At 39.4% G+C, this 15460-nt stretch overlaps 1 protein-coding gene across 1 annotated transcript in view; it reads left to right on the forward strand.

The window, feature by feature from the left end:
* The window catches only part of itga8 (integrin, alpha 8), a 270386-nt gene that overhangs the window by 183827 nt on the left and 71099 nt on the right, over window positions 1–15460 (forward strand). Inside the window, exons 19-23 of the mRNA XM_072253739.1 lie at window positions 164–231; window positions 468–615; window positions 2758–2850; window positions 6320–6399; window positions 9548–9628. Of these exons, the coding sequence (XP_072109840.1) occupies window positions 164–231; window positions 468–615; window positions 2758–2850; window positions 6320–6399; window positions 9548–9628 (470 nt within the window). The remainder of the gene's footprint in view (window positions 1–163; window positions 232–467; window positions 616–2757; window positions 2851–6319; window positions 6400–9547; window positions 9629–15460) is intronic.

The following is a 15460-nucleotide window of genomic DNA, read 5'->3' on the forward strand; positions in this document are numbered from 1 at the left end:
CCTAATTCCTAAAACATTGAGTCTGACTCCTAAACTGAGTTAAAAATTAATTTGAGTGTTGTTTCTAGACCTATATGCAGCTTTAAATTCATCCTTGTAGTTTCTATAATGAACAACACTAAATGCTAGACTTTATCATTGCAGATATTCTTTTATCACACAGGCGCATATTCTCCTGGACTGTGGAGAAGACAATGTTTGCATCCCAGCCCTTAAACTTTCAGCTGTCCCGTAAGTTGAAAATCCTCCTCTTTTTGCTTGAAGATTTTCAGTACTGTGCTTCACAGTTCAATACTTGTGATTACGTCTTGATTGTGTCGAGGTGATAGTTTTTATTTTCAGTAAGAGATCAAAGGAGCAATATCTATTATCTGTGTGGTTTAATTGTAATTGGGAGAGGCTGTCAATCTGTTTGGAAGAAGATGATAATTAACATGTACCGATGGTTCATTTTTTATACTTCACAGTGATACACATCAGGTAATAATTGGAGACGAAAACCCCCTCACTTTAATCATAAATGCCAGGAATGAAGGAGAAGGAGCTTATGAAGCAGAACTCAGTGTCAGCATACCATCAGAAGCAGATTACATTGGGGTTATTCGCAACAAGGAGGTAATGAAAAAGTGGCTATGTAATAAACTGCTAATGCAGAGTTTGAACGAATGGTCTCGAGACATACATAGAATCTGGAACAGTGCAGCACAGGAACAGACCCCTTTAGCCCATAATGTTGTGCCGAAGTAATAAAACCAATAATCAAATGCCTATTTAAACTAATCCCTCTGCCTGCACAATGCCCATATCCTTCTATTCCTTGCTCATTCATGTGCCTGTCTGAGAGCTTCTTGAATACCTCTGTCATATTTGCCTCCATCGCCATGCCAGACAACACATTTGAGACACCCGACACTCTCCGTGCAAAACAAACTCGCCCCGCACATTTTCTTTGATCTTACCTCCTCTAACCTTAAGTGCATGCCCTCTGGTATTAGAGATTTCAACCCTGGGAGAAATATACTGTCTGTCTACTGTATCTGTTCTCTCATAATATTGTAAACCTCTACCAGATCTCCCCTCGACTTTCACTGCTCCAGAGAAAACAGCCTCTCCTTAAAGGTCATGACCTCTATTCCAGACAGCATTCAAGTTAACCTCCTCTGCGTGCTTTCTAATACCTCCACATACCTCCTAAAACAGGATGACCAGATCTGAACGTAATACTCCTGATGTGGTCTAACTGGAGTTTTAAGAAGCCGCAACATTACTTTCCAACTCCTGATTTCATTTCCTCAACTAATAAAGCTGTGCATGTCATATACCTTCTTTCCCAGCCTAACAATCTACTTGAACCCCTCATTGTGCAGTAGGGAAACTTAATTAAATAACATTTTTAAGCTAATTTCACTGATGGTGATTAAGTTGTGCTAACACACATTTACATCAAGGAATGATATCTATCATCCTTGCCCATTCTAGCCTATATCTGAGTCCATGCTGTCTGTTTTTGTTTTGCTGCTCTCTGAAATGGTCTAAAAGCCACATGTATCCCATCAAACCCTGGAGCTACTGATGGTGAATCACCACCATCAATTTCCCAGGAGCTATTTAGGAGATGGGTATTAAATGGTGGCGATTTATGGCCACAAACTGGAAGAGAATGAATGGAACTGAAGGCACAATGACTGTTTTGTCTTGGTAAGAAGAATACTTGCTGGTTGTTAACTAATAATCCTACCTTAGCATTTTTTCCAACTTCAGTCTTACAAGTTTGTGAAATAAGGTCAAAATTGGAAACCTTCTAGAGCAGGGCATCCCAACTTTTTACGCCATGGACCAATACCATTAAGCAAGTGGTCCTTGAACCCCAGATGGGGAACCCCTGGTTTAGAGTCATAGATTTGCTGAATCATACAGCATAGAATTAGACCATTTGGCCCAACTAGTCAATGCCAAGTTTTCCATAAATTCTCCTTATTTTGCCATTAAAAATACAATGTAAAATCATGTAATTGGTAGTAAAGGAACATGAAGAGAAATCTAAAATTGCACTTAATGTAAATGTGCCCTTTTAAATTCAGGGATTGAGTTTCCAAAATAATAAAACAAACATTACAATGTGACAATTATTTTCTGAATAATCATTACTTTTTGTCACCTTGTATGGTTTGGAAAATATATCAAGGATCATTGCCCTCTAAAAATAAGGCGTGCCATCTAGGCATAACTTAACACTCGTGAAGGCTAATACTGAAAAATTTAATACCTGTGATGCAGTTCAGTATTTTCCACCTTTACTGGACTTTGAGGACTGCAAAGTGCCTGTGGTGCAAGTGTCTGCACATCTGTTGTATTCTAGGCTTGTTAATGTCCTGAAAATGATGCACATTAGGACCAGACCTCCGAATGCAGTCTGGGGACTTGAGCGGTGCACCAGATACACAAGGTTCACGTAAAATGCATTCTGCTTGTGAGGCCCATGCCTTATGTTGAGTTTTTTGTTTGTAACATGGTGCAATTCCTTTCGACCTTCTGGGAATAGCAGTTACTTTGGTTTCCACCTGTTTTATTGCAGCTTGGCTGTTTGTGGGAATGAAAAGATATTTTAGACTTGCACCATCAACAATATAAGACCATTTACCAAGCAAGATGTCAATGTGTGTCATCTATATTGGGACATCGGCTGTCCAATGAAATATTCCTTCAGATGAATGGCACAGAGCTCATGTTTTTGGTTCTGTTTTCTTTGTTCCCCAGGCACTGAGCAAGCTAAGCTGTGCCTATAACATAGGAAATTCAACTCGAATGGTCGCCTGTGACCTGGGAAACCCCATGGCAGCTGGAACCAATGTAAGTCAAAATAAAAGGCTTTTAAGAATCATATTATTTCACATGGTGAAAATAGTAGGCCAAGTGAGAAAACTATCATTCAACTCCTTTCCCAGTGTTAATATTTAAAATGATTTTATGCTGGCAATTTTATAGTGTATGTTGAAGTACCAGAGAGGCGAGCTTCAGAGAAATGTCTTGCACCATTTGACTTGATCTCACAAGCTGATGCATTGCTTCTCTGTTCCCATGCTAAACAGTTGTCTGGCAAGTGATTTTCATATAAATGTGAACCTTTTTTAACACAGCTATCATGACAACATTGCTTCTGTCTATGTCATGTGAACTAAGCAAGCTTAAACAGCAGTCTTTATGTTCCCAGGCTTCATATTCAATCAAAAGTATAACACTGAAGTATTGCTTCATAATACAGTCATGCTGATAAAGTACAGTGAACCATTTTTGGTCTATTGCAGATACTGCTTGAGCTGGATCACTGTAATTTACTCAGTGTGTGGCTTTGCATTTAACCTTGTACAACCAAGCTTAAATTTATGTGTTATGAACTAGCTATATCTGCTTTTATATAATATTTGATGATAATATGATAGAAACAATTTGACATTAATAAACCAGTTCCCAGCTTGAGGATATATTTTCCATCCATGATTAACTATCTGCATTAACTCCAACTGATCAATTATAGATTGTGTCATTTATGTTACCATGATTATGTCTTTCACAATATCATCTCATCGTGGACGTTACCACTCCCCTAGACTGCTGCAGCCATTGTTTTTATTAGAAGCTCTTCAATTACTAGGGAATTTTATCAGAGCTTGTTCCCCTGTCAACTTCATAAATTCATTGGCAATAAATAAAATCTAGCAGTCCAAAGAAATTCCAGGTCAATGGCAGCACTTCCCATATGCCGTGACAGTCGGTTTAGAAAAAAGATCTGTATTAGTATGGTATCATTATAAAGTCTATCTCTGTGTCAAATCATAAATTGAAACAACTTTAGGAAAGCTTTACTGTTGGGAATCTTCTAGAAGCTGCTGTGCTGGCACAAAGTTAGCTGAAGTGCAGAAGGAACCTTGCTTCTAATGTAATTTTCAGATTTAAGGGTCTCAACCCAAAAGGTGCTGCCTGAGTTCTTCCAAGATGATGTTTGTTATAATTATAAGCAGAGTTTCCACACAATTTCCAGCTCACTAGTGCAAACAAAGTGGGGCTATCTTGCAGGATTTTTCCCACCTAAGTATAATCCCCCATTGCAAGGATTTTCAGAATTAAAAACTGAAACCTTTGCAATAACTGGAGCTCTGTTTTCAAAGTTTATGAAATCATCTTAGCCATTCAATGAAATTACTTCCTTCAGATCACTTCAGGATATCGGGAGCCGTTATATTCAACATCACAAATACTTCCAGCAGTCAGATTAATGATGTCCATTTCTCAGATCAATATTGTGAACTTTCCTCTCATTTTTGATGTGTATATATTATAAAATATAGATTTTATCCAGTGCATATTAAGCATTATCTAACAACCCTAAGCACCAAATGATCTAGTACAGCTGACTTTGTGGCCTTTTTACAGTTCTAAGATTTGCTATGGAGCAATACAGAATAGAAGCAGACCATTTGGCCCATCAATCCATGCTAACCCAATTGATAATGATTAGTATTAACCCCATCTTCCAACACTTGTCCTAGCCTTCAATGCCCAGGGAATAAAAGTGCTTGTCTAACCACTTAATTGCTCTCCGCCACACTGCTGCCTCCAGTAATGCATTCCAGATACTCGCCATTCTCTGGGTAAAAAAAATGCCCTACTCAGATCCTCTCTAAATCTCTCACCCCTTACTCTAAATCTATATCCTATACCACTTATAAAATTATATTCCTTAGTCTTGTCCCTTTCGGTTCAGGGAAAACAGGCTTTGCTTCTCCAGTCTCTCTTCATTACTAAAATGCTCCATCTTATAGAAACCATAGAAACTACAGCACAGAAACAGGCCTTTTGGCCCTTCTTGGCTGTGCCGAACCATTTTCTGCCTAGTCCCACTGACCTGCACACGGACCATCTTAGACAACATCCTGGTGAATCTCCTCTTCGGTTTCTCTAGTACTATCACATGCTACCTATAGTTTAAAAACTTCCCCCAGAATTTATTCTGATTGGTAAAGGAGAACTAAGAGGCAAGTCTTAAAAAAAAAACTGATAAGACATATAGAGTACTGTGCAAAAGTCTTGAGCACATATGTATATATGGCAAGGGTGCATAAGACTTTTGCACAGTACTGTAGTAACTTTATGTATTGCACTGTACTGCTGCTGCAAAGAAAACCTAAATTTCATGACACATGTGAATGATGATAAAACTGATTCTGATGTGGGTCTGTACTGTGGACTGAGTGTGGGAAGGGAGCAGGGAGAGGGGAGTCATGGTTGAGTGAGGGGGAGGCAGTGGGAAGCACTGGAGAGACATTGTGTAAGGAACTTGGTTGGAATCAAATGACCTTGCCTGGTGTCTCGGGACTGGGTGTGTCTGCACACACCCTGGGCATTTCTTCTCTGTCACCTGTCCCATACCCCTTCCACAGCTCTCCACCTTCACCATTCCCAACATACTCTGCTCCTGCCAGATTTACGAATTTGCTCTCTGCTCCATGTTGAAAACTACAGTACTGTGCAAAAGCCTTAGGCACTGTGGCTATATGTACATGTGCCAAAGACTTCTTCTACAGTACTGTATGTCTAGAGCCTCTATCACACAGCACAGCACAGCACAGCACCATCAAATACTGAAAGACCTTAAAAGAGTGGATGGAGAGAGGATGTTTCCTATGGTGGCAGAGTCTAAGATTAGAGAACACAACCTCAGAATAGAGGAGTGTCCTTTTAGAATGGAGGTGAGGAGGAATTTCTTCAGTGAGAGGGTACTGAATCTGTAAAATTCTTTGCCATGGGCAGCTCTGGAGGCCATCTTTATGTATACTTAAGGCAGAAGTTGATAGATTCTTGCTTGGTCGGGGCACGAAGGGAGAGGGGGAGAAGGCAGGAGACTGGGGCTGAAGGGAAAATTGGATCAGCCATGATGAAATGGTGGAGCAGACTCAAAGAGCCAAATGGCCTAATTCTGCTCCTATATCTTATGGTCTTATAGTGAATGAGTAAGATGTATCATACCCCACCCAACGAGGTATTTTCAAACCCAACATCTCCAAATTTTATCCAGCTGTTGTATAAACTCTAAAACTTCGAGGAAGTACGGGGGAAAAGCCTAACCTGCCATCCAGGATAAATAAATAAATAAATTGATGAGCCACCTAATCAGCGTGAATTAGTGTATTTACTGCTGAAGAAGGTGAGAGGCTGTGTGGGCTTAATTTCTTTGGTGCCGTAGTTTATAACTGTGGTTCACAGCAGGAGTTGAAAACTTAAACATTAGCAGCTGTTAATGCTGTGTTCTGTTTCTCCCCAGTTGTCGGTGGGTCTACGTTTCTCAGTTCAACAGCTGGAAAAGACAGATACCAATCTCAGCTTTTACCTGCAGATCAAAAGGTGAGTTGCAATTTAACCTTTTCTTTGTTTATAACTGCAATCGGAGCAACAGAGCCTTCAGTGAATGAACATGAGTAAAATCCATTGATCTGCCTCAATTCCTTTTGGACATTCTTCTGGAAGAATGCACTGTATCCCACTTATCATCAGCACACAACCAATACCACAAACACCATGTTTACATACATAAACCATGAATACAGAGGTGTTGAGAATCTGCTAAAAGATAATGGCTTGCTACTTCAAGTAGCAGTTGGATTTGTGTTACCTCCATCCCTCCCCTACTCGCATACTGTCCCCCTCACCTATCAACCTTCTATTCCCCCCCTCCCCTCTCCCAACCTTCAAATTCTGGCTTCTTCCCCCCTCATTTCCAGTCTGATGAGTAACACACACACACACACACACACACACACACACAATGCTGGATGAGCTCAGCAGGTCAGGCAGCATCTATGGAGAGGAATAAAGAGTCAACTGTTTATTCCCCTCCATAGATGCTGCCTGACCTGCTGAGTTCCTTCAGCATTTTCTGTGTGTTCCTATGGATTTCTAGCATCTGTAGAATCTCTTTGTGCAAATGATAAGGTTTTGTATTTTTGCCAAGTACAGCTTGAAATTCAAATCTCTCTCCTTCCCTGCTGAAAGCTATTGCTATATCAGTTTGCTGTAACACAATTAATCACCTTAACAGTTTTTACATTTTTGTGATTTTCCTGCTTATTTGCTCTCCTATATTTGTCCCACTTATTGATGGCCTATATAATTCACCCAGCAATATAATGTTCCCTCTATTGTTTCTTACCTCTAACCAAACTGATCGTTGTCGACTTCTCCAGCGTTGTAATATTCTCTTTAATCAACACTGCTATTCCTCTTTCCTTCCATGTCCTTCAGTTTGTAATCAGGAATGCCCAGTTCTGCCCCCCTCTGGAGCCAAATTTCTGCAGTCAGCTAAACGTCAGATTCCCACCTGTGCCTGTGGTTCACTCACCTTAGCTGTCACTCTCCATACATTGCTATACACACATAGTAATATGAGTGTACTTGCAGTATATAATTCCTATTTTTACTGCAAACTGTTTATGCTGACCTGATTTAGTGTGGTCACGGCTAGTATTAACTCCTGCCTGAGCAAGGACTTGGACCTGCTAGCTCCACGGCTGGTCTACAGTGGATGCAATCTCATTAATTCTTCACTTGGCTTTGGAACACCTAGATAACAATACGTACCTCAGGCTGATGTTTATTGATTACAGCTCAGCCTTCAACACTATCATCTCCTCGTTACTAATAAACATTCTTCAAAACCTGGGTCTGTGTACCCCACTCTGCAACTAGATCCTCAGCCTCCTCGTTGGGAGACCACGGTCAGTGCGAATCAGTAATAACATCTCCTCATTGATGATCAAGAGGCACACCTCAAGGATGTGTGCTTAACCACTGCTCTGCTCTCTCTACACTCATGATTGTCTGGTTAGGCACAGCTCAAATACCATCTACAAGTTACACCGCTGTTGACGGCAGAATCTCAGATCGTGACAAGGAAGTGTACAGTGGTGAGATAGATTGGCTGTTTGAGTGGTACCGCAGCAACAATCTTGCACGACATCAGTGAGATCAAGGAATTGATTTTGGGAGAAAATCAAAAGTTGGGAGAACACACAGCAGTCCTCATTGAGGGCTGGAAAGAGTGAGCGGCCTCAAGTTTCTGGGTGCCAACATCCTGGGCCCAGCACATTGGATGCAGTCATGAAGAAAGCATATTTGTTGTTCCTTTTCATTAGGATTTTGAGGAAATTTGGTATGTCGCTAGAGGAACATGCAAATTTCAAAGGGTATACAGTTGGCAGCATCCTGATGGTTGCATCACAGCCTGGTACGGAGGTTCCAAAGCACTGGATCACGAGAGGATTGTAGGCGCAGCCTGTGCCCTTACGAGTACCCCCCCCCCACCTCCACTGACAACCTCTTCAGAAGCAGTACCTCATGAAGTCAGTGTCCATCTGGACATGCGCCCTTCATGGAGGAGGTACAGGAGTCCGAAGACCCACACTCAACAGTTTAAGAAACGCTTCTCCACCATCATATTTCTGAGGGATCCATGAACACTATCTTCTTCTTCCTCTTTTGTGTTATTTATTTATTTTTACAGCTTATTGTGCACTGCTGCTGCAAAACAACAATTCTCACAATACGTGCTGTGAGCACGTGTATTGGGTTTTGCTCTGCAGGTTTAAAGATGAATATACTTTCATAAGAGGCTGTGTGGAAAAGGCTTTCTAGGTTGATATTTGGGATGATAAGGTTGCCATGTGAAGAAACGACATTTAGTTTGGGCTTATGCTCATTGGGGATTGGAAGAGTGAAAGATGATCTTATTGAAACATTATATTCTGAGGGGGGACAACAGGATGACTGCTGAGAGGATGTTTTTCTCAGTGGACCACAGGTCATCCATTTTTGACAGAGCAAGGAGGGATTTCTTCCTTCAGGGGGTTGTGAATCTTCTGAATTCTCTATTCCCTGAATTGATTTTATTTTTAGTAAAACCACTTGGAAGTTTAATGAGGTCTACATTTCTGTCTTAAATGATTATCCAGTCCTCAAGGGCAATGCCAGAGTAGTTCATTCTGCAGTTAAACCTCTATTATATTATAATAAATGAAATAAGAATAGAAAACCAAGAATGGGTTGAAAGGTTTATCAACGTAAAATATCCAGATTTGATTGAGCCTCAAGCTCTTCATCATTCATATTCTGTTTAATGCAGTTTTGCAAAATAAATATGTCATACGGTAAAAGCCCAGACTAACTGGGCTGGTTATGAAGAATGTTCTGACATTGTTTTATGAGTTAAACTGAAACCTGGATATTGTATTTCTTTACCTCAATAAATATGAGTAAATTGTTTTTGTTATTCTGACTTTCAAATCATTCCTTAACAATTCCTTTGTTAAGAAACACCGTCAACTTGCAAGTTAATATATTTTGCTTAATGCTGTTTAAGTAAAAATATCAATCATTGTATAATTCCTGTAGCATATCATTTTAATATAATTTCTCCAGTTTTGATTTGTTCAGTACAGAGATAACAATTTGAAGTTCTGCCAATGTTGTACTAGTTTTGATCTGCTTTGCATTTTAGTTCAAATAAGGATAATCCAAACAGCAACCTTGTGCAGCTGCAGATCAGCATCACTGCAGTGTCTCGGGTTGACATTCGCGGGTGAGTGGACTGACTCTTTCCTTCACTAGTTAATGACCGGATCTCTTATTTGCAAGCATCCAGTTTACAGTTTTTGCTACGTAATGATAGTTATCCTGAATTCTTTGAACAATCAAGAAAAGGTGCACCATGGAGGTGATATTTTCCCCCGTGCTCTCTCCTTCCTCATCTTAAAGTTCACCCCATTCCAGAATCAGGACGATCATCTAACAATCCCATGTTAATAGTTGTATGGGTTGGTGGTGTGGGCCTCTCTTGTCTAGCATCTGCTGACTGTGCCTTCCTGCTTTTTCACTTCCTCTCCACTTCTGCTTTCTGTCACTTCGGTGTCCTGAGTAGTGAGCCTTTTCAGCAGTCCAGCATCTTCCTCACACAGTACTTTAGAAACTGTGTTATGCAGGACAGACAGTTGACTGAGTGAAACCAGACGCTCAGTACGAGTGAAATTATAACATGAAGCTGATCTGATGTTTAAAATGTTAAAATTCATCCACAAGATACAAAAATACCTGTTATTTTTATATATAAGATATCTGGACAATAATTCTCCAAACTGATGGCTTTGTTGAATCAGGCTTATTAAATCATTTCATAGTCACTGGGGCTCAGTAACTAGTACTGTCTCCTCCAGGCCAAAAGTTTCAAACTCAATCTAGACTGCCAGTCCAGGGCAGCACCTGAGGGAGCTTCTGTTTAGATGTAATATTAAGTCAAGTTCTGCACACTCTCTCAGGTGGATGTGAAACATTCCATTGTCCTCCATCAATAAGCAGTCATTCCTGGTGTCCTGGCCAGTATTTACCTTTCAGCCAACATCACCGAAGTTCGTTATTTACACCACTATTAGTGGGAGCTTGACGTGTCTCACACAAAATGCTGGAGGAACTCAGCAGGCCAGGCAGCATCTATAGAAAAAAGTACGGTGGACGTTTCTGTTGTGTTTCTTACATTACAAATGGAGACTGCATTTCAGAAGTGTGTCTGTGGCTATAAAGAGCTTTCCATTTATTACAGTTATTTTAATTTGCTTCAACAAAGTAACAGAAAGTGTAGGTGATGACAGTGTACTGGATGTGATAAACATGAATTTCATGATGTGTTTGAAAGGGCGATATAAGGAAAAGAAAGAATGAAGGGCCAGGTTGATTAAAAACAGCTAAATCTGGAAAACATATGGTAGGACTTCCCCATGTTTATGAGATGTAGAATGGGTATGCAAGGCAGGACCATTGTTACTTTTAAAATAAAGCTCATAAATTATTTTGACTTGGTGTTTGGAAATATCATCATATTTAAATATGAATATATATTATTGGGTGCTGGTAATTTGGAAGACAATGCCAACACTGAAGAGATGCTGCACATGTTGCAATCTAGAGCAACAATCACTCTGTGGAGGAACTCAGCAGGTCAAGCAGCATCTGTCTGGGGAGGGGGGGAGGGATGGTGGAAGAAATTCAAAAGTTTATAAATTTATAAATATATATGCCTAGTGGGTTGATAAAAGTTGAATGGATGGTTGCTGTTAATAGAGAGACTTATTATTTGAACAGAAAAAGAGTAAAAGGATTAGAGGAGCCATGCTCTGAAAATAGACAAGTAAGTGTAAATCAACACGTTGATAACCCAGGGAAGTCAGAATTAAACTTTAACCAGTTCCTTGAATGGCTTAAATAAAATAATGAAGTGGCCAACCAATTCAGCTGCACACCAACATCCCATACAATGTGCCATCATTAAAATCTCCATGGTAGGTCAACAGCAGAATTCTTCAATTATGTATACTTTTCCATTATCTGATCTATTATTTGCGGGGAGGGTGTTTAAAATCCCCACAGTGTTTATGCATTTGTTAATATCTATGGGCTATTTTTACCGCATTCACTTTATCTCATTTTGTGTGTGTCTAATCTCAGTCTTCCAGGATGTGTGCTAGTTTGGCTTCAGCAAGGAAGGGAATAGAGCTGTTAAAGTGAATGTTGCAGTCTGATGATTGATGGTGGCTGTGGAAGTGTGATAATTAATATTCAGTTTTATTTTCTTTTATCTAATTACACCAATATAAAATCATGGTCATTGTTTCCATGTTGTTTTCAAACAAAATAATTTCTCAATGGCTTCCTTTCACCTAGTCTTGCCAATCCATCAGTTTGGCAAACCTTTTTTTTTATTTTGCAGTTGAGTCAATTGGTAAAGTATATCCGGTAATTGGTTTGTTACAATATGTGAAAACATTTTAAAAGACTAGTTATAAAGTGAATCAAAGTGACAATAGAAGGTAAAGAAAAATCTAATATTCCTCTAGGCCGGGGGTTCCAAACTGTTTTTGAGCCATGGACCCTACCATTAACTGAGGGGCCATCGACCCCAGATTGGGAACCCCTGCTCTAGGCATTCTTATTAAACACTTTTATCCTGATATATTTGGAGACTGAGTATTTTGCCTAGTGCATACTAGACTCTTTCTACCAAATATGCCTGTTTCACAGTCCTGATGTGCTAAATTGGTTGTTTTTTCAGCTTCTCCTCATAGTTTAGGGATTTTCTTCTTCCATTGTGAATCTGAAAAATTGTTTTCACTAGCCATGAGGTATTTTGGCATGCAAAAGGCAATGGATAAATGAAATGTTTTCTTTTTCTGTAGTTGCATTACAAGTTTTCATTTTGATCCCAATTCAACAAACTATACTTCCTGTAAATGGTGCTTGAGTTTATCTGATTAAATCATATTCAGAAATATTTGTAATGGCATTCTCAACAAACTTGAAGTAATGCAGTGGTACAGAACCTCCTTATCTAGCAAATGGTTATGGGGTATTTCCTGTTTTTAATTCTTCCCAATCTTTTTTTCTTATGCTGTTACTAAACACTTTTGCAGCAGGACACAAAAATGTAGACTAAAATAAAATGTAGACTAAAATAGTTTTCTCCTGTCAGAATATTTTAATTGATAAAAGATTCAATACGATCTTGAAATCCTTCTGTATCTGTAAAGGACATGAATCTTACCATTTTCAGTGGTTATGAAATCAAAAGAATAAAACAGAAAATACTGGAAGCATTCAGCTGTTCAGGCAGCATCAGGGCAGAGAGAAGAAGTGTAGAAGTTTCAATACAGAGACACTTCACCAGAACTAGAAAAGTAAGAAAGCAAGTTTTGAGTTGTAGAGAAGGTGGAGGAAGGAAAGATAGAAAGAAATCTGATGGAAGAGGGGAAGGAAGTTATTCCTGAAACATTGAGTGTATGTCTTCAGGTTCCCGTACCTCCTTCCTGAAGGTAGCAATAAGAAGAGAGCATGTCCTGGGTGATGGAGGTCCTTAATGATGGACGCCACTTTTTTTGATGCATCACCTTTTGAAGGTTTCTTCGGCGCTGGGGAGGCTAGTGCCCATGATGAAGCTGGCTGAATTTACTTTAGCAGCTTTTTTGCAGCTTCTTCTGATTCTATGACCCTACTACACCAGGCAGTGATGCAACCAGTTAGAATGCTCTCCATGGTACATCTGTAGAGATTTGTGAGAGAATGGGGAGAAAGGTAGGAGAGGCCACAAGGGTCAGTTGATAATTGGTCTCTTGTCACATGCACCAAGATACAATGGAAAGCATTAACTTGCATGCTATCTAGACAGATCATCCTCCACATTAATAAGTTGAGGTAGCACAGAAATGCATAATTTAATGTTACAGTTACAGTGAAAGTACAGAGCAAATAGACAACTATTGTGCAAGGATCAAGACGAGGTCAAATGTTCTTTATTACATGAGAGGTCCTTTGAAAGGTCTTGTACAGCAGGATGGAAGCTGTCCTTGAGTCTGATGGTATGTGTTGTTGTGTTGTTAAGCTTGTGGAAGGGGGGAGTAAAGAGAATGACCAGTATGAGATGGGTCTCCTTTATGTTTGCTGCAGAACGTGTGAAAAAAATCAAAGTAATTGGAGGTGGGTCTCTTGGCAAGATGAGCATGAAGAGGCCACAAGGGACTGTCAGAATAAAATCTGAGAAAGCTTTGTTAATGCAGTATCTAGGGGAAGGGATAGAGGTAGAAGAGACAGCTAATACAAGGTCTCAGATCTCAGGGTAAGGAAGTTTAAAAGTTTGTCACATTACTAGAAATGAACAGAGGGAAAAGATCTAGCAATTTCAAATTGGCAGCATTTGGCAGTCATTTGAATGGGAGTTTATATTAAAAGAAACACTCAAAAATATGAATAAATTTTTCCCAATCAGAGCTACTGGCACTGGAGTGAATATCTACCCACGATAGCTGCTATAATATCCACTGAGTGCACTGTAATTAATCATCGAAGTCATTTCACTGCATGTTCTTCCCTGTGACCTCCATGTGACCCAGGAATGACAATGGCCACGGTACTGTCAGGATCGCATCACCTCAGTGTTCTCCTCCTACTCATGTCCCATGCTGGTTTCAACATCTAGTTCCTCGATCGTTTCTGGTTTGATGGCTTACAATTCTGTACCTTGTGTGACCATGATCATGTCAAAAGCTGCAGCTATCAATCAGCTCTTCTCAGAGTGCATTCCTCAAGTGACAATTGGTCAGTTAGTCACATCCTGAGTCCATTTTTGGAAGCATATTTGTTTTCAATAGCAGGATAAGCATATCATTTAAAAAATGTCACATATCTGAATTTATGAGTAGTTCTTTTGCCTTTTTTCAACTGGAATAGCTATGATTCTGACAGTTTTCGTTATGTTTCACCTGACCTGAAATAATCAAACTGGAAGAAGACAGAATTTATAGAAAGAACATCTGAAGCTTCAGCAATAGCTGGAACCTTTGTTTTAAATATTACAGCTAATGGGAGCAGAGGCATTCCGCTGAGATGATATCACTTCATTGCTTTAACATCTTCTTCCCCAGTATTATTAAAAGAAAGCCTCTTTGTGTATGTTTTCAACTGCGCATCTCCACAATCACATCACTTCTTCGGAGTGCCTCTTGAATTCTCAGCATGGCTTAGAAATTTATTACAAAAACTGATCAAAGTTTTACTTTAGAACTTCTTCCTGGTAGTTACCCCAGACTTTTGTTTCTCTGTCTGTAACAAGTTTCACACATTACAAGAGAGTGATATCTCTCCCCCTCCCCACACTCCCCATAACTTCAGTAATATCTGAAGCTTTGCAGACTTTTTACTCTTCTTTATACTTATTGGAAAAACGTCTTTCACTTTTGTCTGCAGAGGAAAAAAAAGCTGCTGACCAAAATAGAAGACAAAATGCAATCTGATATCCTCTGAGCTAACCCAGTAAAGGCTCTATTCAGTTGTCTGTTGCTGTTCACTGGAAATTGTGAATGCTAAATGCCTTCTCACACTATCTATCCTTTAATCAGTGGCATGATGAGAATTCTTCAATGTTGTTTCAATCAACTTAAAATTTAATTTATGACACACCACAAATTTATTGTTCCAGAATGCAAAATTATCAGCATTCTATAAATATGACAATTATAAAATCATGCCTTAGACTCACAGAACAACTGTTGACTTGAAGTGAACAAATAGAATTTACGTTACTTGGAATTGTAGCAAATTATAAATCTGAAAAAAGACTGCCGCTAAAGGTTAAGAAAATGCACAGAAAATCAAAGCTTGCTTCACAACATGACTGCGGTCCAGGACGATAGGGGAGAATTCATATCACTTGAACAGGAAGGGCATACCACAGGGATTACTCCCACACACAAGCATCTAGAATGTTTAATAGTTGGTGAATTTCAAAATGTTCAAAACTGCATAATTTTCAATGATATAGAAGCTTCAATGAAGCTACAAAGAAAAATATTGGTATTCATAATGGTCTTTAAGT

Source organism: Mobula birostris, chromosome 3 (assembly GCF_030028105.1).
Source record: "Mobula birostris isolate sMobBir1 chromosome 3, sMobBir1.hap1, whole genome shotgun sequence".
In the NCBI taxonomy this organism is placed as follows: Eukaryota; Metazoa; Chordata; class Chondrichthyes; order Myliobatiformes; family Myliobatidae; genus Mobula; species Mobula birostris.